Raw genomic sequence first — 21,893 nt, forward strand, 5'->3', positions numbered from 1 at the left:
CAACCATATTGAGTTTGCCTTGATGTGGGATGGTGACTTACCAATTTTGTAACTAAAAACTCCTTTTTTGAAAATACATCCACTTGCCTAGATACTTAATCAAGTATAAAACAGGGACCAGGGATCGTGCATTGTTTTTCTGTTCTGGAACAGACTGGAGGTAATGGGGACGGGTAGGGTCGCTCATTGGCAAAGTGAGGGATGCAATTTCTTTCCTTGAAATATCAGGTTAGGAGATTCTTGCATAATTTTAAAAAGCCTATATTTTTTATAGACTGGTCGTACTTCAGCATATTCAGTGGTGGGAGGAGGAGGAGGAGGAGGAATGCGCTCGGGCTACTCATCTCGTTCCGCAGTCGATATTGGTGGCACCCAGAGGATCAGTGTAGCTTCTCAACAACGTGGTTACTCCACTTCCCGCCCAAACTCCTTCCATGAGAAGGTATACCCAGCCCGTAGAGATTACGATACAATGTCTCTACGTTCCCTGCGGATTGGAGATGGAGAGGAGCGCTACAATCAGGGGCCGGCCTCTCAGTCAGGATTTTATGGGCGCCAGGTTTCTACTTCCAGTGCTGGACCAGTGCTCCAGAGATCTCTGTCAGGCAACATTGGGCAAAATGGCGGAGGCACTTCTTGGGTGGAAAGGGCCGAGGTGGCACAAACTAGAACTATCCGTGCCCCTGCAATGCGCACCCTCCAGCGCTTCCAGAGTACCAACCGCGCCCGAATAGGATCTGCTCCCTATGGCACTATTAATACAGGCTCCCAACAGCAAATGCAACAGATGCAACAGATGCAACAGATGCAACAGATGCAGCAATCATCAAGCAACATGGGCTCCACCTATGTAACAAACATGATGGGACATAATTCTAGGGCTCCTTCAGTGCGGAGCCTTGCTGAGTCCGGACACCAAGTGCAGGAAATTAGAGGCATCGATATGTTTGATGGGAACAAAAGTTTGATGAGCCAGCACTCTTTCACTAGTGGGTAAGTAGAAAATGACTGACCTGAATGGGATCCATAAAACACAGAAACCCAAGGGGGATAACCCTGTTCAGCAGTTGGACATCCACATATGGGTCCATTAAGATCAGGAGTGCCCATACTTTACTAATGCAAGGTCTTCTTTTAGTGATGTTGTCCTATTATGATCTACATCCATAAAAACATTGTTCGCATCCTGTTCCATGGAACTTAAATGTTGCTTTATTAGAAAGTCTATATTGACAAAAACAAATATTTCTTCGGTAACCTTAACATAATAAATATCCGAATGAAAAGCATGAAATAAGAGGGGGATTTAGACAAGCTCAGTGTCTTCAGACCTAGTGATGCCCAGCTAAAGGTCTACTGGTAGATCCCGATCTATCTTTTGGGCAGCCCTGAGGGCAGAGACACACGCTGCAATTCGGGGAGATTAGTCGCCCGGCGACAAATCTCTTCTTCTTCAGGGCGACGAATTTCTCCCGAACTGCCTGCCCTGCGCTTCGTTTTCCTAAGTTGCCCGAGGGTCAGTTGCACTCCTCTAAAGATTATTAAATGGCCCCAGGCTTCAAGTTACTAACCTCCAAAGAGGGGCAACACATACTCCTGTTTAGTGATCACCCCCCGAGACAGATTTTTATATTTCTGATGGGTTTGTTCAAGTGATAATGCTGCTGTCAGAGGGTTACAGGGAGCTGTAGTAGGACATCCCTGATGTATACATGAAAATAACTGTGGCTTCACAATAAGTGAGCAGGGACAGACTCAGACAGGAAGTGGTCACTCCAAGCTAATATGGCAGCTGCTATCCTAAGCAAACAAAGAGAGCTTCTAGAGCTTTTACTCAGTTATGATAACATATTCTACAGAATAAACATATCATTCTAGCTTACACTATTGTAGCTAATCCATTGGCAATAAAATGCCTCCTTGGCATACCTTCTCCTTTAAAGGATAAGTAAACCTTTAGAACAAGTGAATGTAAAATTGATGAGAGCGCTATTCTGAGAACGTTTGCAATGTACATTCATTATTTATTATTTTTTAATTCCAAGATATTAAGGGATACATGTACAGTTAATATGAATGAATTTTGTTACAACAGCGCCACCTGCTGGTCAGTTTCCCACCAGTCTGACCACCAAGTAGTCAAGGAAGTTGTCAGGAGAAAGAAAGAGGCTGCTCTGATGTTCTTCTGCTTAGTAAAAGTTTGAGAAAGGTTTTCTATTTTTATTCCTAAGCAGAAGAACATCAGAGCAGCCTCTTTCATTCTCCTGACAACTTCCTTGACTACTTGGTGGTCAGACTGGTGGGAAACTGACCAGCAGGTGGCGCTGTTGGAACACAATTCATTCATATTAACAGCACATGTATCCCTTAATATCTTGGAATTAAAAAATAATAAATAATGAATGTACATTGCAAACGTTCTAAGAAGATCATTCTCATCAATTTTACATTCATTTATTTTAAAGGTTTACTTATCCTTTAAACTGGCACTGCATGTGCATATCTAATACCTATTGCGTTCGTATCCTACAAGCTCATGCCACTAAAATAAGGGTGCTGTGTAGCTGCATATCAAATGGAAACTCTACTAATATCAATCCGAACATAGTGCCGTCCCCTAGCCCAAGATACAGTGGACAGAACCAGCTGTTTTACTGCATAATATCTGTCCCATTTCGCTTCGTGAAAAACTTGCAAAACTACGAAAAGATTTGCGAAACGCATTGAAGTCAATGGGCGTTTTTACACATGATCGTTTTTATGCGTGCAAAAAGTTTTCTCGCTCCAAATGCATTAAAGTCAATGGGCATTTTTTCTAATGGCAACTTTTTTCGTCCGAATGCATTATAGTCAATGGGCATTTTTTCTACTGGAAACTTTTTTCGTCCGAATGCATTATAGTCAATGGGCGTTTTTTTTCTTATGGGCGTTTTTTCTCAGCGAATATTTCCGCTGCAAATTTTTCGCTGCAGTTTCATGGAAAAAAAATTGCACTTGGTGAAATTCGGAATTTCTCGGCGAATCCAAGGCTGGCGAATAAATTCACTCATCACTGCAGTATAATGACACAACTTCTGTCTAAAGATTTCTCTTGACCTGAACCCTTCTCCAGCCTGTAAGGATATGACTAATTCACGTACGCTTGTGTCTCGTTCAGGTTTGATGATATGGACATGCCAATGGCAGTGAAGCATTTAATGGCTTCTGATCCAAACCTGCAGGTTCTGGGTGCGGCTTATATACAGCATCGATGCTACAATGACAGCGAGGCCAAAAAGCAGGTGAGACCCACAATGATTTCACTGTTTTTATGGGAATCACTTATGGGCAGATAATAGCAGAGCTGGTTATCATATTGGTTAGCTGTGTAAGAGGGGATCAATTTGAAGATATGATTATGTTTCAGGAGGTGCAGAAGTCTCTTATTAAGCCTCCAGTTGAGCTCTAGAAGTTGGAGAATAGGATTCAAGATCATAATAATGCTAAGGCACAGCTGCAAGTCTAACCTATATAGTGACACACGTTCAACAGAAGCACTGTCCCCAAATAGACCAGGGAGACAATTAAACAATGAATTAATGGTTTTTCTTTTGCACCTCACAGGCACGCAGCGTGCAGGCCATCCCCAAACTGGTAAAGCTGTTCAACTGCGATAACCAGGAAGTCCAGCGCCATGCTACAGGCGCCATGCGTAACCTCATCTATGACAACCCTGAGAACAAGATGGCGCTGGTGGAGGAGAATGGCATTTATGAACTGTTGACCGCTTTGGAAGAGCCCGACGATGAACTCAGAAAGAATGTAACAGGTTCTCTCCCTCTTTCTCAACGTACTCCTTCAATTTACACAGATAATCAACAATACATAAAAAAATAAAGCCAACATGTTTAGCTTTTCACCTGTTAAACGTGCTCTCCTTCCAAATAGGTCACACCACCAGACCGTAGAACTATCTGGATCAACAAAGAGTAGGAAGAAGCAAACGAAATGCAGACTCTGCTGCAAATGACTTTTTGTTTCGGACCACATGGATCCTTTTTCCAGTGCGCTTGAAAAAGGATCCACGTCGTCCGAAACATGTTGTGTTAAATAAAGTCATTTGCAGCAGAGTCTGCATTCCGTTTGCCTCTTTCTACTCTTCGTTGATCCAGATAGTTCTAAGGTCTGGTGGTGTAACCTATTTGGAAGGAGAGCAGCCTCTTCCTACTCTTCGTTGATCCAGATAGTTCTAAGGTCTGGTGGTGTAACCTATTTGGAAGGAGAGCAGCCTCTTCCTACTCTTCGTTGATCCAGATAGTTCTAAGGTCTGGTGGTGTAACCTATTTGGAAGGAGAGCAGCCTCTTCCTACTCTTCGTTGATCCAGATAGTTCTAAGGTCTGGTGGTGTAACCTATTTGGAAGGAGAGCAGCCTCTTCCTACTCTTTGTTGCTCCAGATAGTTCTAAGGTCTGGTGGTGTAACCTATTTGGAAGGAGAGCAGCCTCGTCCTACTCTTCGTTGATCCAGATAGTTCTAAGGTCTGGTGGTGTAACCTATTTGGAAGGAGAGCAGCCTCTTCCTACTCTTCGTTGATCCAGATAGTTCTAAGGTCTGGTGGTGTAACCTATTTGGAAGGAGAGCAGCCTCGTCCTACTCTTCGTTGATCCAGATAGTTCTAAGGTCTGGTGGTGTAACTTATTTGGAAGGAGAGCAGCCTCTTCCTACTCTTCGTTGATCCAGATAGTTCTAAGGTCTGGTGGTGTAACCTATTTGGAAGGAGAGCAGCCTCTTCCTACTCTTTGTTGCTCCAGATAGTTCTAAGGTCTGGTGGTGTAACCTATTTGGAAGGAGAGCAGCCTCGTCCTACTCTTCGTTAATCCAGATAGTTCTAAGGTCTGGTGGTGTAACCTATTTGGAAGGAGAGCAGCCTCTTCCTACTCTTCGTTGATCCAGATAGTTCTAAGGTCTGGTGGTGTAACCTATTTGGAAGGAGAGCAGCCTCGTCCTACTCTTCGTTGATCCAGATAGTTCTAAGGTCTGGTGGTGTAACTTATTTGGAAGGAGAGCAGCCTCTTCCTACTCTTCGTTGATCCAGATAGTTCTAAGGTCTGGTGGTGTAACTATTTGGAAGGAGAGCAGCCTCTTCCTACTCTTCGTTGATCCAGATAGTTCTAAGGTCTGGTGGTGTAACTATTTGGAAGGAGAGCAGCCTCTTCCTACTCTTCGTTGATCCAGATATTTCTAAGGTCTGGTGGTGTAACTTATTTGGAAGGAGAGCAGCCTCTTCCTACTCTTCGTTGATCCAGAAAGTTCTAAGGTCTGGTGGTGTAATTTATTTGGAAGGAGAGCAGCCTCTTCCTACTCTTCGTTGATCCAGAAAGTTCTAAGGTCTGGTGGTGTAATTTATTTGGAAGGAGAGCAGCCTCTTCCTACTCTTCGGATCCAGATAGTTCTAAGGTCTGGTGGTGTAACCTATTTGGAAAGAGAGCAGCCTCTTCCTACTCTTCGTTGATCCAAACAACAATACATGTTTAGCCTATAAAGAAGCACTAGCTTTCATTTGTATGAAGTTTGGAGGAAGTTTTAGCTGATCTTTTTGAGTTGCTCTCATTTCCAGGGCGGAATATTAGGGCTGCCAATGTCCCCACTTGATTGGTGACTTGGTTGTTGACCCTTGCAGAAGTGCTGAGCCTTGCTCCTTTATATGAGTTGGAGAATTCCACCTGATATTTCTAGGGAGTGTGCACCCCCATCTAAAACAGCCATATCTTCCTGCAGACTTCTCACACTCGCTCTTCATTCATTACAGGTATCTTGTGGAACCTGTCATCAAGTGATAATCTGAAAGCAAGGCTGGCAAGGGACACCTTAAACCCACTCACGCAGAAGGTACTTTCTCCGCTTTCTGGAACGGCTGGCTCCGCTGTTATCCAACAGAATGTTTCGGAATCGGAAATATTTTACAATTCTACTGGTTTCCTCAGGTATTCTATGGGTTTTTTTTTTATTTCAGGGATTCCAGAAATACTGTGCAAAATGTTTTGTGGTGTTTACGGTTAGTTAAAGGAACAGTAACACCAAGAAATGAAAGTGGAAAGACAATATAATGTACTGTTCCCTGCACTGTCAGAACTGGTGTGTTTGCTTCAGAATAGCAATTATAGTTTATATAAACAAGCTGCTCTGTAGCCATGGGGTTAGCCATTCAAGCACAGGACACACAGTAGATAACAGATAAGTACTAAAGAATCCATTGAATATTTTAAGGGCAGAGACACACGCTCAGATTCGGGGAGATTTAGTTGCCCATCGATAAATCGCCTTTTCTTCGGGGCAACTAATCTCCCCGAACTACCTCCCGCCGGCTAGAATCGAAATCGCCGGCGCAATGGCACTCGGAGCAATTTGTTGTCCTTGTGAAGCAACTTCGGGCGACTTCGCAAAGAGAAACGCACATCCCGCCATCAACACGCCATCCCGCTGGCGATCCCGCTGGCGATTTACATTATAGCCGGTGGGAGGCAGTTCAGGGAGATTAGTTGACTCAAAGAAGAGGAGATTTGTCGCTGGGCGACTAATCTCCACGAATCTGAGCGTGTCTCTGCCCTAAAGCTTATCTGTTGAGTATCTTTTCTTCTTTTTCAGCTTTGAATGGCTGCCCCAATGGCTACACAGCAGCTTGTTTATATAAACTATAGTAGTAATTATCTGTTATCTACTGTGTATCCTGTGCTTGAATGGCTGCCCCCATGGCTACGCAGCAGCTTGTTTATATAAACTATAGTAGTACTTATCTGTTATCTACTGTGTATCCTGTGCTTGAATGGCTGCCCCCATGGCTACACAGTGGCTTGTTTATATAAACTATAGTAGTACTTATCCGTTATCTACTGTGTATCCTGTGCTTGAATGGCTGCCCCCATGGCTACACAGCAGCTGTACCAGTGCAGCACAACAGTAAATTACATTTTCATTGCTTTAGGACACATTGCTGTCAGGTTTATTGAGAACCGTGTTCAACAACCTCAAGCTATGGACAGGAGTAACTGGGTCCCCTTATTGGACCAGACATCAGGGGTATAGAGGGGTTCTACTGTGCTTGGCACAAATTCAGCTTCAGGAGAACAGAACTGGCACACACAGAGGAACCTTATCCCAGTGATATTTGTCCCCAGAATCCTTTCTGAGACTGTAGTCAAGGAAAACGGTGACTTTAACAGCAGCAACATTTGTATTAGCTTGAGCTGTTATACTCGCTAATCTCCTTGACTTCAGCCTCAGAGGAAAAGATGCTGAGGACAAATTATTTTGGTTGACAGTTGTGTTACTCGTGGTTACATTAACGCTCTTGGGATTTACAACTTGGTGATTTCATACCAAGGGTTCATTGATGACTGAGTAGAGATTTTGCCCCCACAGGAACTTGAGCTCAGCAAGCCCTGAGACGCGTCAGAGAATGCGCGAGTGCCCCGGTCTTCTGGACTCCCTGGTCTCCTACATAAGCAATGCTTTGCAGTCTGGAAAGTCTGAAGACAAGGTGAGAGTGGCTTCGAATCTTTAAAAGATTATGATATTTAGACTATGAAGATTTTCATTCATCCAGCTCACGGTAGATCTTCTAAAACAACTGGACTTGCCGAGTAATCATTGAAGACGTTTCACTACTCATCCGAGGAGCTTCTTCAGTTCTATCACAGAAACACTATCACAGCAACTACAAAGCAATCGCACCTCTGTGAGTTTCAGATGTCCCCTCTCTGAAGAGTTAAGGTGCCCATACATGGAGAGATCCGCTCGTTTGGCGATGTCGCCAAACGAGCGTATCTCTCCCCGATATGCCCACCTTGAGGTGGGCAATATCGGCTGATCCGATCGTGGGCCCTAGGGCCCAACGATCGGATCCTAACGATGACCAAATGGGCGGTCGGATCGCGGGACCACATCAACGAATAGATGCGGCCGCGATCCGACGGGATTTTCTGTCCCATCCGATCGAGATCTGGCCGACTTTCGGCCAGATCTCGATCGGTGAAGCCCGTCGTGGGGCCCCATACACGGGCCAATAAGCTGCCGACACGGTCTGTCGGCAGCTTTTATTGGCCCGTGTATGGCCACCTTTACAATGGGCCGTTGTGATTGGATTAGTGGAAGAGTTTATATGCCGAGGACTTCCCACACCAGTCAGTTGAACTGAAGAAGCTGCTCGGATGAGTAGTGAAATGTCTTCGATGATTACTCAGCAAGTCCGCTTGTTTTGGAGTTACCTATACTGGATATGATATTTAGAGGGGCATTAGTGGCTGAAATGTATTATTTTCTGATTTTCTTCCCTTCCATGTTAGAGTGTAGAGAATGCAGTGTGTGTGCTGAGGAACCTGTCTTACCGCCTGTACGATGAGATGCCACCATCCAGCTTGCAGAGGTTGGAGGGCGGCCAGAGAGGGCGTTCCACAGTGGGTGATACAGTGGGGTGCTTCACTCCCCAGAGTCGCAAACTTAAAGAGGTAAATAGTGGGACTGCAGTGCACTCGGTTCTGCTAAAGTTGATCTAGATACAATGGCAATAGAAGTATGAAGGTCCCAGTGTCCTTTTCCGATGACACATTTTCCTATCGTCTTTCCCAGCAGCAGCAGCAGGGTGCAGACATTGCCACCTTCACAGAGATCTCAAGGGATCCCAAGGGAATGGAGTTACTATGGCACCCGCAGATAGTCAATCTGTACAACCGGTTGCTGCAGCAATGCGAACTGAACAAATACACCACAGAGGCAGCGGCAGGAGCCCTGCAGAACATCACCGCTGGAGACCGCAGGGTAAAGGGTTGATATGTTAAAACAAAGTCAGCTGAAGGGTCTTTATTGGAAAGGTTAAGGGTAAAATTTAGGCAAAACAAGGACTTCCTGTTTCAATGATTGTGCTCCTTAAAGGGAACTATCTTGAAAAAATAAGCTTCATCATACCGAAATGAGAAACGGTCTACTTATTGGGAATATTGGTCAGCATACTTGCACTATTTTTTTACTTTTTAAATGGAAAATAAATCTATTAATGCAGTTCTGTTTGTTTTATCACAGTGGGCATCCGTTCTGAGTCAGGTGGCACTGGACCAGGAGCGTATTTTGAACCCAGTTTTAGATCGTTTGCGGACAGCCGATCACAACCAACTGCGCTCTCTCACCGGCTTGATCCGCAACTTGTCTAGACATGCCAAGAACAAGGATGAAATGTGTATGTGCCCAATGCGTTATTCATAGCGGCCATAGGACCAATATCTTAGTCTCTTGCTTCTCAGTAGTGATGAGCAAATGTATTTGCCGCCATGGATTTTTGGCGAAATTCTATGTTTCACAATATGCAAATTTTTCACACGAAACTGTGGCGAAAACGGAACTGCAGATAAAAAAACGCCCATAAGATAAAACACGCATGACTTTAATGTATTAGGACAACAAAAGTCGCCATAAGAAAAAAAAACCCCATCCACTTTAATGTATTTGGAGAAAAAAAGTCGCATAAGGTGTTTTTTCTTATGGAGATTTTTTGTCCTAATGCATAAGGGCAGAGACACACGTAGAGATTCGGGGAGATTAGTCACCCAGCGACAAATCGCCTCTTCTGGCGACTAATCTCCCCGAACTGCCTTCCCTGCGACTAGAATCTAAATCGCCGGCAGGATGGCACTCGGATCGCTTTGTTTTCCGAGGAAACTTCGGATGACATCAGAAAACAAAGCTCTCCGAGTGCCATCCCACCGGCGATTTAGATTCTAGTCGCAGGGGAAGGCAGTTTGGGGAGATTAGTCGCCATAAGATTTATATTCTAGCCGGCGGGAAGGCATTGCGAGGAGATTAGTTGCCCGAAGAAGAGGCGATTTGTCTCCGGGCGACTAATCTCCCCAAATCTCCACGTGTGTCTCTGCCCTTCTGCATTAGGACAAAAAAGTCTCCATAAGAAAAAACACCCATTGACTTTAATATGTTTTATAAAAATTGTTGTGTGCGTAATAATTGTCTCGCAATTTAAAAGGCCAATTGAATTCTCTGCGTTTTGCGAAATTTCGCTCATCGCTACTTCTCAGTAACCCATGTCTGTAAGACCCGACCAATCTTTGGGTGTTGATTGACCTGGATATATTTTACATCCCTCAACTCCTATTTAATGAGCCTCTTTTTTATTCGACGCATTTTTCTATTTAGGATCCTTCTCATGTTTTCCTTTTGCTCTGTTCTCTTAGCCACCAAGCTAGTGAGCCATCTTCTGGAGAAACTCCCAGCCGATTCAGGAGAGAAAAGCCCCCCGGCAGATGTGCTGGTGAATATCATTGCCATTCTCAACAACCTCACTACGGCTGGGCCCCTCGCAGCCCGAGATATCGTCTACTTCAATGGGCTTGGCAAGTTGATGTATATCAAGAAGATGAAAGACAGGTACGGGAAGGGAACTAAAGAATGGCGGCATATGGTCACATGATGTGATTGGATTGTCATGGGATCCAATATGGCTTTTGCCAGTGTTACTGATCCTTATAATGTCCTGTTTCTACAGCCCTGACGGTGACAAGGCCGCTCGGGCCGCCTGTAGCCTCCTCACCAACATGTGGCAGTACAGCAAGTTGCATCGGGAATACAAGGCAGTAAGTGGCTTTACAGTTTTTAAACACTTAGGGGTAGATTTATTAAGGAATGAATTGAAAATTCTAATTTTCACATTTTTTTTATGGTCAAATTTGACTAGGGAATTATCCAACCTCCATTCGAGTTTTTCAAAAAATTCTAATTTGATTTCGAGTTTTCGGATCGGTAAAATTAGTCAGAGTTTTAAAACTTAGATTTTTTTTTTAATAAATTTCCCCGGTCGAATTTCGAATTCAATCGGATTTAAGGGAAAACCTCGCATGAATTCGAAATTGGAACCCTTGATAAATGTGCCTGCCCGATAATAACTCACAGAATTAAAGGGGAACTAAAAGGAAACTCATTTTCTGCTATACATCACCGTGTGCACAAACAAAGCTATATAAATAAAATATTGGGAGCAAAACCAGCCTATTGGGTTTATTTAATGTTTAATCCCAAGTGAAATACAGTCCGCTGGGCCAGACAAGAAGCCTTAAAAGCCCTGTTGACTGAAAGCTAACCAGTTCAGACACTATTAACAGTAATTACTAGCTAAAACGTGACTTTTAATCAATGTGTTAAAACCACAACACACACCACCAACAAACTGAATAGTAACAACAAGACTCCATAGTGAAAGTGATGAAGTCCGGGAAAAGTGTCCCTAAAACCATTTAAAAACCAGGCTATAGGTGGAACGGTGCACAGCACAACTACAACTGTCTAAATTGACAGTGTGCTAATTGCAAACAGTTAGAAAAATGGATGCCAGTCGCAGTCCCAGAACCCTCCCTTCCAAAAGTTCCCCAGGAGAATTTTTCCTACCTAGCTACGTGGGGAGCAAGTGGGAGCTAGTCGCCCACCGTCCACCTATGCCCCTGAAGAAGCCGCGCAATCGGCGAAACGCGTCGGGCTTGTGGCATAGGTGGACGGTGGGCGACTAGCTCCCACTTGCTCCCCACGTAGCTAGGTAGGAAAAATTCTCCTGGGGAACTTTTGGAAGGGAGGGTTCTGGGACTGCGACTGGCATCCATTTTTCTAACTGTTTGCAATTAGCACACTGTCAATTTAGACAGTTGTAGTTGTGCTGTGCACCGTTCCACCTATAGCCTGGTTTTTAAATGGTTTTAGGGACACTTTTCCCGGACTTCATCACTTTCACTATGGAGTCTTGTTGTTACTATTCAGTTTGTTGGTGGTGTGTGTTATGGTTTTAACACATTGATTAAAAGTCACGTTTTAGCTAGTAATTACTGTTAATAGTGTCTGAACTGGTTAGCTTTCAGTCAACAGGGCTTTTAAGGCTTCTTGTCTGGCCCAGCGGACTGTATTTCACTTGGGATTAATATTATACGTTCTTCAATGAACTCTAACCTGCAGACAAACCTTACTTTGAACTATTTTACTCTCGTAGCAGGGCAATATACATTTATTTAATGTTTACATGATATTTTAGTAGCGAAAGCTACCGAAGCAGTTTATTGCCAATAGATTAGCCACAACAGTGCAAGCTATAAGACTATATTTATTCTGTAGAATGCTTTACCATACCCTCTGTTTGTTTAGGATAGCAGCTGCCATATTAGCTTGTTGTAACATCACTTCCTGCCTGAGTCTCTCACTGCTCACTCATAGCTCTGGGCTCAGATTACAGCAGGGAGGGGGAGGAGCAAACTGAGCATGCTCAAGCCCAAGCCCTGGAGGTTTAAGCTGAAAACAGGAAGTCTGATACAGAGGCCCATGAGTACACAATAGAAGGAAAGAAATGTGCTGTTTCTTTTGACAGAGGACCCCAAGCAGCATTACTTTGAGGGTTTACTGGTGTATTTATTAGGGATGCACCGAATCCACTATTTTGGATTTGGCCGAACCCCTGAATCCTTTGCGAAAGATTTGGCCGAATACCGAATCTGAATCCTACTTTGCATATGCAAACTAGGGGTGGGAAGCGGAAAATATTTTTTACTTCCTTGTTTTGTGCCAAAAAGCCACATGATTTCCCTCCCCGTCTCTAATTTGCATATGCAAATTTGGATTCGGTTTGGCCAGGCAGAAGAATTCGGATCCTGCTGAAAAAGGCTGAATCCTGGATTCGGCGCATCCCTAGTATTTATACAAACCTTTCCGATAAAGCTTACATAGTTGTAACCTTTCCTTCTCATTTAAGGTATGGAGATCTAAATTACAGAAAGATCCGTTATCCGGAATAGCCCAGGTCCCGAGCATTCTGGATAACAGATCCCCTACCTGTATCAGTTTAATGTTAAACTTGTTGACTCTTTTGCTCTTACAGAAAGGATATCGGAAGGACGACTTTCTCAGCGCGTGATGTTGCTCTGCCGCTGGATCGCTCTCCCCTCTCCTCTACTAAGAAGACCCGACCAACATTAACCCGAGGTCCTCGATCTTCCTAAACGCCACTTCCCGTTATTCGCTCTGCCTCGTTTCATGCAGCCGAGCAGAGGTGGAGGTCTTTGTAGATAGATTGATTGTTTGTTTTTTTTAATTTTGTATTGGGGAATGTGCATTTGTGGGCCGTGTGCATCGGGAGGGCACATTCGCTCATGTAACACTTTGCCTTATTGGGATATGCAGATCTCTGCTGCCCCTTCACTTCCTGTGAGGTGCGTAGCCAAAACCTTCCTTTCCTGTTTCCTAAGGGCCATCTGCAATGTTTGCTTCAGATAAGGGTGGGAGATAGAAGATAACTGGCTGATTACACTGATCCTCAAGGACCTTCGTTTTTTTTTTTTCGTAACACGAAAATGTTGATGCTTTTTATCTCAGGGGAGTATTTAAGTGGGTGCGCTTGCTTCTTTACCTCACTCACAAGTGCCTTCTTCCTTCCAGTGCAAATCTAATAACATTGAGGGCCGTGGCTCCATCAATAAAATACACAATTTGACTTAAAAAATGGCTTTGAGTCTGTTTGAGCAAAAACTGTAGTAGACGTTGTCAGATTGGGATGCCAGGGGCCCACCAGAGAACCTTACGCATACCTCCCAACTGTCTGTTTTTAGAGGGACAGTCCCTCAACCCGCAGTCCCTCGTTTGTACTGGAACGTCCCGTTTTTCTCTGCACCGAACAGCCAGAAAAAGAAACAAAGTTTGTAACTTAATTGGCTTTTGGCAGAGAGCCCAGAACAGCCACAGCTGCAGAGAAGATAATTTTATAACAATTTCAAAAATAAGTAATTGTAACAATATAAGATAAAAGGTCCCTTGGGAGAAGTTAGACTCACAGACTAAACCCTGAAAATGTATATGGCAAAAAATGGCATATTTTATATAGTGAACTTATTGCACGAGGCTAAAGTTTGAGCTTGTCAATAGCAGCAATGATCCAGGACTTCAAACTTGTCACAGGGGGTCACCATCTTGGAAAGTGTCTGTGACACTCACATGCTCAGTGGGCTCTGATTGGCTGTTGAGAAGCTAAGCTTAGGGCTCGTCACTAATTATCCAGCAGAAAATGAGCTTCCCTGGCTGTAATATAAGCTGATGCTACGGGTTTGCTGATTATTCAATTCTGATGCTAATTGCACTGGTTTCTGTGCTGCCATGTAGTAATTATGTGTATTAATTACTAATCAGCCTTATATTGTGACATTTCTATTCTATGTGTACTGTATATTGTGAGTGGGTCCCTAAGCTCAGTAAGTGACAGCAGCACAGAGCATGTGCAGTGAATCAGCAGAAAAGAAGATGGGGAGCTACTGGGGCATCTTTGGAGACACAGATCTTTACTGCTAAAGGGCTGTGGTTGCCTTGGGCTGGTACAGAAGCACAAAACATAATGTACAACATTTCTAGCTACTTCTTTAGTTAGGCTTTAGTTCTCCTTTATAGGGCAATTCACCTTCATTAGCAAAACTGTAATAACTGAAAAAAACCACAGAAATATGTTTAAACTTTCATAACCTGCCAAATTTTGTAAAATAAACATGGTAATTAGGGGGCGTGGCCACAAAAACAGGCGTGGTCAAAAACAATTTAGTCATCTTTTTTGTCCCTCTTTTTATTTCCAAAATGTTGGGAGGTCTGCCTTAGACAATGGGCCCACTTTCCAAATTATTATTCCTGAACCAGCAAGTGTATTTAGTTGTAATATTGGTGTGTAGGTGCATCTCAGGTCATTTTGCCTGGTCATGTGATTTCAGAAAGAGCCAGCACTTTAGGATGGAACTGCTTTCTGGCAGGCTGTTGTTTCTTTTACTCAATGTAACTGAATGTGTCTCAGTGGGACCTGGATTTTACTATTGAGTGTTGTTCTTAGATCTACCAGGGAGCTGTTATCTTGTGTTAGGGAGCTGCTATCTGGTTACCTTCCCATTGTTCTGGGAGGGGAGGGGGTTATATCACTCCAACTTGCAGTACAGCAGTAAAGAGTGACTGAAGTTTATCAGAGCACAAATCACATGACTGGGGGCAGCTGGGAAACGGACAATATGTCTAGCCCCATGTCAAAATTAAATATAAAAAAATCTGTTTGCGACAACATTTTTTTCCAATAAAGAAATTAGAAATAACAATGAAATTGAAACGGATCTGCACTCACTCAGAGGCACATTTATCAAGGGTCAAATTTCGAATTCATCTGTTTTTTTTAAAAACTCCCATGAACTTGTAATTCAACCAATCGAAATATGTTAAAATCGAATTTGTAAAACTCGGATGAATAGAATCGACCCAAAAACTCGATTTTCGAATTCAAATCAAATTTAAAAAACTCGATTTGAGTCTGAAAATAACCCCAAAATTGATCCCTGGACATCTCCCATTGACTTAAACAGCAATTTGGCAGGTTTTAGGTGCCGAATAGTTGAATTTGAGTTATTAAAGGGCAGGGGTATGATAAATATCAAAAATCGAATTCAAATTTTTTTTTTAAAAAAAAAACTTGAATCGAAACTAAATAACTCCCTAGTCGAATTTTGACTTCAAATAAACTCAATTCGACCCTTGATAAATCTGCCCCTCGGTATTATGCAGTTGGGGAGATTACCCCATATATTACATTAAACGGGGTAAGTTCCCCAACTGCATAATATTGAGTGTGTGCGGATCTACATATAATACACAAGAGCCATGAATATCCTGTAAATTATATCCTTATAAACGGTGACTGGTGATGTCATCAGTTATAAACGGTGAGTAGTGATGTCATTTTTGTCACATGACTCACTAAGGGGGTTATTTATTAAATTTCGAATTTAGCGCAATATTTTCAGCTTCAAACTCCAATCGGGTTTTCTACGCTTATTTATTATTACATTTTCCCGAAAATTTGCTCTGATATTCTGATAATCTGATATTCACAAATTTTTTGGACCTTTTAATCCGATTTTCAAGATTTTTTTTGTAATTTTCAACCGAAAACTCGGAAAACTTTGCCAGATTTTCAGATAAAGACTTTAATAGGGGTTTTTTAGGGGTTTAATAAATTCTGAAAAATTCTTGATTTTTTAAAAGTCTGATTTCGTGATTTTTGCATTCGGAGTTTAGTAAATAACCCCCTAAAATGAGTGTATTATAATAAATAAAGTACCACCTTGTTGGAAAATAGGATATTAGAAGTAACCTCGGAGTTCCATGACCCGTATAAATGTATATATAGTCTGGAACTTCTCGGTGACTTATAATATCCTTATATTTTACAAGAGGGGGTACTTTAGTCACTATAAATTCTATATTTGTTTGAACAAAGACTTTCAGGGAGAAGTTTTATGGGTTAACAGTTCCCATTTTGGGAGGTTTCTTACTGCGCTTTTCTCACGGATTCCGAGGTCTTGCCGGGACCTGTCCTATTTAATGACCCCCTAGGGGTGCGCAGAGTTTCAGACAAATATCTTCGACGCTACAGTTTCCAAGTACAAAGCAAGAGGTGCATCCATTCCAGGAGTGTTTCCATCAGAACAAAACAAAGATATTGAAGCTGATCGAGTAAATCGGATTTAACTCGAATTCACTCACATTTGGGGATCCCGGATTGTCTGTTTTGCTGTCTGCTAAGGGGCCCGTGTTTTACCCAAACGTGTGCCGTGAGCTCTTCTGTATTCCTCTATGGTTGTTTTTACATGGGAATTAAAGTGCAACCGAAAATGCATTTAGAATAGGACTTTAACAATGAATTGTAGCCCCCAAACAATTCCTATCCTGTTTAACAGTACAGATATGGGACCTGTTATCCAGAATACTCGAGACCTGGGGTTTTCCGGATAAAGGATCTTTCCATAATTGGGATCTTCATACCTTAAGTCTACTAGAAAATCATGTAAACATTAAATAAACCCAATAGGCTGGTTTTGCCTCCAATAAGGATTAATTATATCTTAGTACAAGCTAGCGCACCTTTGCTTTCAATTGCTCGCATAGCCATAGTAGCGATAGCAAAACGTCGCCAGCGTTTGGCGCCCGCGACGAAACTCCGCATTCCAGTGAATTAGTGTTGTCTGAGCGAATTTTCGCCAGGTGAATTGTAGCGATTGGCTGCAAAGCGGTCGCTGGCGAATTTTCACCCTCGAGTAGTGATTGGTGAATTTGTACCGATTTGCTTCGCCGCAAAAATTCACAGATTTTGCGCAAAATTTCCCTAGTTTTTGATGCCGGTGTCCGTTTTTGACCCTGGCTTCCGTTTTTTTGACTCTGGCGTCTGTTTTATTGGTGAAAATGCACCGGCGTTCAAAAAACAGATGCTGGCGTCCATTTTTTTGACGCCAGTGAATTTTCGCGTCCTTTTCGCTAATTTATTTACCGGCGCCAAATCACGCGAATTCGCACCTGGCTGATAAATTCGCCCATCTCTACCCTCGAGTAAATCTGCCCCAAATGATTTGGCTCTTGGTATCATCAGTTGTCCCCAACTTCAGCCACCTTCTCACTCCCATAACCAGGTCCATCCCCGTATTGTGGTTGATGCTAAGGGACCACCGTGCAAGGGAGAGGAAGGGTACACTATTCATTGAGTAGGCACTACAAGCATAAGTGAAGCAGGTGGCATAGAAGGGCACATGTAGTATAAAGGGAAAGCAAAAGAGGCTAAAGTCAGGAATATTTTTTGGCACATTTTTTAATGCAACAGATCCTACCCAAGATCCCCTCTGCATGAAGCTTGGAGTTTCTGCCTGTGCCACTTTAGGACTCCCTAGTTCCATCCACACTAAAATAGCAAACACACTCAGTTCATCGGCTGCTGGTTAGGGACCTTCGTTGTTAGCAACGTAATATGTTGGCAAGTCCTCAGGGGTCCCCAACATTTTTTACCCAAGAGCCACATTCAAATGTAAAAAGAGTTGGAGAGCAACACAAGCATTTGGATGCCAAATAAGGGTTGTGATTGGCTGTTTGGTAGCCCCTATGTGGGCTGGCAGCCTACAGGAGGCTCTACTTGGCACTATACTTAGTTTTTATCCAATTAAAACTCACTTTCAAGCTTGGGATTCAAAAATAAGCCCCTACTTTGAGGACCCTGAGAGCAACATACAAGGGGTTGGAGAGTAACATGTTACTCACGAGCTACTGGTTGGGGATCAATGCTAGGGGCTACTGATTATGTTTTCTATGTTTGAACTTCATCCAGTAGACTTTTTAGCCAACCAGATGAAGGCAACTGTTGCTACAAAGATCCGAATTTGCTGGGCCTCCCAAAAAAAAGATAAAATAATCTAGGACTACAAGAAAATGTCACCATGTAAGTCTATGGCCTCAGGCACACGTGACAGTGAGTATTTAGGAAGAACTGCATCAGGTGAGTTTGGTCTGACCGGTTATATTAGAACTGATCAATAATCACCAACGAGGGTCAAACACCAGGACACACATTTACATTCCCAACCCTGGCCGCCATGTTTGTTTGCTGGAGGCTAAAAGCTTGAGGGCATCACAGATAGTCTGACACTGCAGGATTGTCGTAAGAAATTATGTGACCCTTATATTCACCCGGCCACACATCCAATTCATAGAAACTCCGCCTCTTGCCCTGCCCACACCTCCCTACTTGCCCCACCCACAAACAAGTGCGCCGTAGGTATGCGCTGCCATGGGACCTGGAGACAGCAGAGGTGAGTTTGCCAGGGAGGGGGGCCCTTGGGGGGTTGCGGGGACCCTGATGTGGCAGCCCTGGTGGGCCCTGACCCCCCCAGTCTGGAATGCTTGAAACCTGCGATTTTCTGGATAACGGATCTTCGTAATTTGGATCTTCATTAAGTCTGCTAGAAAATCCTATAAACATGAAATAAACCCAACAGGCTGGTTTTGCTTCCAATAAGGATTAATTATATCTTAGTTGGGATCAAGTACAAGCGACTGTTTTATTATTACAGAGAAAAAGGAAATCATTTTTACAAATGTGGATTATTTGGATAAAATGGAGTCTCTGGGAGATGGTCTTCCTGTAATTTGGATTCTGGATAACGGGTTTCCGGATAACTGATCCCATATCTGTACTTAAAAAGCTGTGAATTATTCCCAAGAATGAGAGCCACAGCAAGGTGGATTCAGAGTAGGAGTAATTTTTGTTAATAGTCTCAGCCTGTGATTATTTTAAGGTTTATACAACAGCACCATCTTGTGGTATCATTATACAACTGCAACTGTTCTCAGGAAAGGAGACTTTATATGAGGGTCCCCAACCGCCTGAACCGCGCCGTGGACAGTCCTGAACTGGGCCCCCAAACAATTAACGAGGCGTGCCGAATTGAACGCCGACCCCTCCCGACCCCCTCCCTCTATGTTGGAGTTTTATATGAAAAGAATAGTCAGGCCACATATTAAATAAATCATTTCTTACACATTCAGAATAAAACAATATCATTTCATATAATATTCTCCCATACACATAACATACAGAATATACAGGGCACTGATACAAGTATAATACTTTGTTTCATTGAATCATATGATTTGTTAGAAGAGATGAGCAGCTAATAAACCTGCTGGGTTTCATGGAGAGTCTGATTTCCCGTGGGCCACAAAACACCCCTTATATCGCAGCTCTAGTTAGGAAATCATTTATAGGGCAGAGACACACGTGGCAATACGGCGACAAATCTCCTCTTCTTTGGGGCGACTAATCTCCTCGACTTGCCTTCCAGCCAGTTAGAATGTAAATGTAGAATGGATGGCACTCGGATCGTTTCGTTTTCCGAAGTCGCCCGAAGTTTCCTCATGAGGCAACTTCGGGCAACTTTGGAAAACAAAGCACTCCGAGTGCCATCCCGCCTGCGATTTAGCCAGCTGTGGGCAGTTCGTGGAGATTAGTCGCCGCGAAGAAGAGGAGATTTGTCTCCTCCTTATTATGATACATATGATCTGTTAAATACTAGGGACACACCAAATCCACGATTCGATTTGGGATTCTGCCTTTTTTCAGCTGAATTCGGATTTTGCGGAATCGTTGAACCAAATCTGAATTTGCATATGCCAATTAGGGTCAGGAAGGGAAATCATGTGACTTTCCGTCACAAAATAAGGAATTTAAAAAAAAAAATTCCACTTTTTCCTTTCCTGCCTCTAATTTCCATATGCGAATTAGGATTCGGATTGGTATTCGGCCGAATCTTTCACAAAAGATTCGGGATTTTCCCGAATCCAGAATAGCGGTGCATCCCTGTTGGATACGTTTTTATTCAGAAGGTATAGTTTTCCTTTAAAACATTTATTATTGTTTGAGACGCAAAGAAGGATTCATGTGGCATAATCAGATTTTATAAGAGAATCATCTGTTGTTTTGTCATTGAGTGTTGCTACAATTCACATTAGTGCGGATACGGTCGGAAAAAGTGAGTGAGTGTATTACAGCTAGCGATGCACCAAATCCACTAATTGGGATTCCGCCGAACCCTTGCGAAAGATTCGTCAGGATACCGAACTGAATCCTAATTTGAATATGCATATCGGCCGAATCCGAATCCTGCTGAAAAAGGCCGAATCCCAAACCGAATCCCTAATTACAGGACTAAGGATTAGAGCAACTTGCGACCTCCATGTTGCTCAGTCTCTCTGTATAAGAGGCACATTATTCTTTATAATACACACATTTTAATGGGTAATGTGATACAAGCTCACCTTTTATACGAATATGATTTAGTGTATTATATAGTGAATAATATAACCCCTGCAGTGAATACATAGAGATATTAAAGGGATACGTCATAGGAAAAAAAATTTTTTTCAAAATGAATCAGTTAATAGCGCTGCTCCAGCAGAATTCTGCACTGAAATCCATTTCTCAAAAGAGCAAACAGATTTTTTTATATTCAATTTTGAAATCTGACATGGGGCTAGACATTTTGTCAATTTCCCAGCTGCCCCCAGTCATGTGACTTGTGCTCTGATAAACTTCAATCACTCTTTACTGCTGTACTGCAAGTTGGAGTGATATCACCCCCTCCCTTCCCCCCCCCCAGCAGCCAAACAAAAGAACAATGGGAAGGTAACCAGATAGCAGCTCCCTAACACAAGATAACAGCTGCCTGGTAGATCTAAGAACAACACTCAATAGTAAAAACCCATGTCCCACTGAGACACATTCAGTTACATTGAGAAGGAAAAACAGCAGCCTGCCAGAAAGCATTTCTCTCCTAAAGTGCAGGCACAAGTCACATGACCAGGGGCAGCTGGGAAATTGACAATATGTCTAGCCCCATGTCAGATTTCAAAATTGAATATAAAAAAATCTGTTTGCTCTTTTGAGAAATGGATTTCAGTGCAGAATTCTGCTGGAGCAGCACTATTAACTGATGCGTTTTGAAAAAAAAATGTTTTTCCCATGACAGTATCCCTTTAAAATACACAAACTCACACACTCCCTTATGTTTCAATAAAATCAACAAACACTATGTGGGACATTCACTAAGAATCGTAGTTGCGCTGGCCGCACTTCGCCAGGCGTAGTTTCGCCAGCGATGGTTAATTTGCATACGGCGCCAAATTGAAGTTACAATGGAGGTATATGTAGCATCACTACACAAGCCTGGGAAACCTTCAAATCATCAAATAAAATGTTTATTTTGCCCTACACATGTGCCCACTGTATAGTTAAGTTGCCATGAGTCAGAAAATGTAGGGGGGAAGGAGGGGAGCCCCAAAAATTTTTTCGATCTTTTTCAGCCTATCACCCATAATAAAGAAAAAATGCCAGCGTTTTTTGGGACTTAGAAAAATTTTTAACTTTTTTTGAAGCAATCCCTATATTCGCCTGGTCTTAGGTGACGAAGGAAGTCTGGCGTAAAAGGTAGCGTTCAGTACACTGCGCACGTTAGTGAATTTGCGTAGTTACGTCCGTTGCGCAAATTCGC

General features: G+C 42.9%; 1 protein-coding gene across 3 annotated transcripts in view; it reads left to right on the forward strand.

The window, feature by feature from the left end:
* The window catches only part of pkp3.S (plakophilin 3 S homeolog), a 57,690-nt gene extending 44,180 nt beyond the window's left edge, over window positions 1–13,510 (forward strand). Inside the window, exons 4-14 of one of the 3 annotated variants that reach the window (XM_018259543.2) lie at window positions 275–993; window positions 3,158–3,281; window positions 3,604–3,808; window positions 5,789–5,963; window positions 7,399–7,516; window positions 8,322–8,483; window positions 8,602–8,793; window positions 9,055–9,208; window positions 10,215–10,407; window positions 10,526–10,613; window positions 12,890–13,510. In XM_018259543.2, the coding sequence (XP_018115032.1) occupies window positions 275–993; window positions 3,158–3,281; window positions 3,604–3,808; window positions 5,789–5,963; window positions 7,399–7,516; window positions 8,322–8,483; window positions 8,602–8,793; window positions 9,055–9,208; window positions 10,215–10,407; window positions 10,526–10,613; window positions 12,890–12,925 (2,166 nt within the window). In that variant the 3' untranslated portion in view covers window positions 12,926–13,510. 3 annotated transcript variants of the gene reach the window in all.
* Window positions 13,511–21,893: the final 8,383 nt, after the last annotated feature.

This window comes from Xenopus laevis, chromosome 4S (genome assembly GCF_017654675.1).
Source record: "Xenopus laevis strain J_2021 chromosome 4S, Xenopus_laevis_v10.1, whole genome shotgun sequence".
NCBI classification, from domain to species: domain Eukaryota; kingdom Metazoa; phylum Chordata; class Amphibia; order Anura; family Pipidae; genus Xenopus; species Xenopus laevis.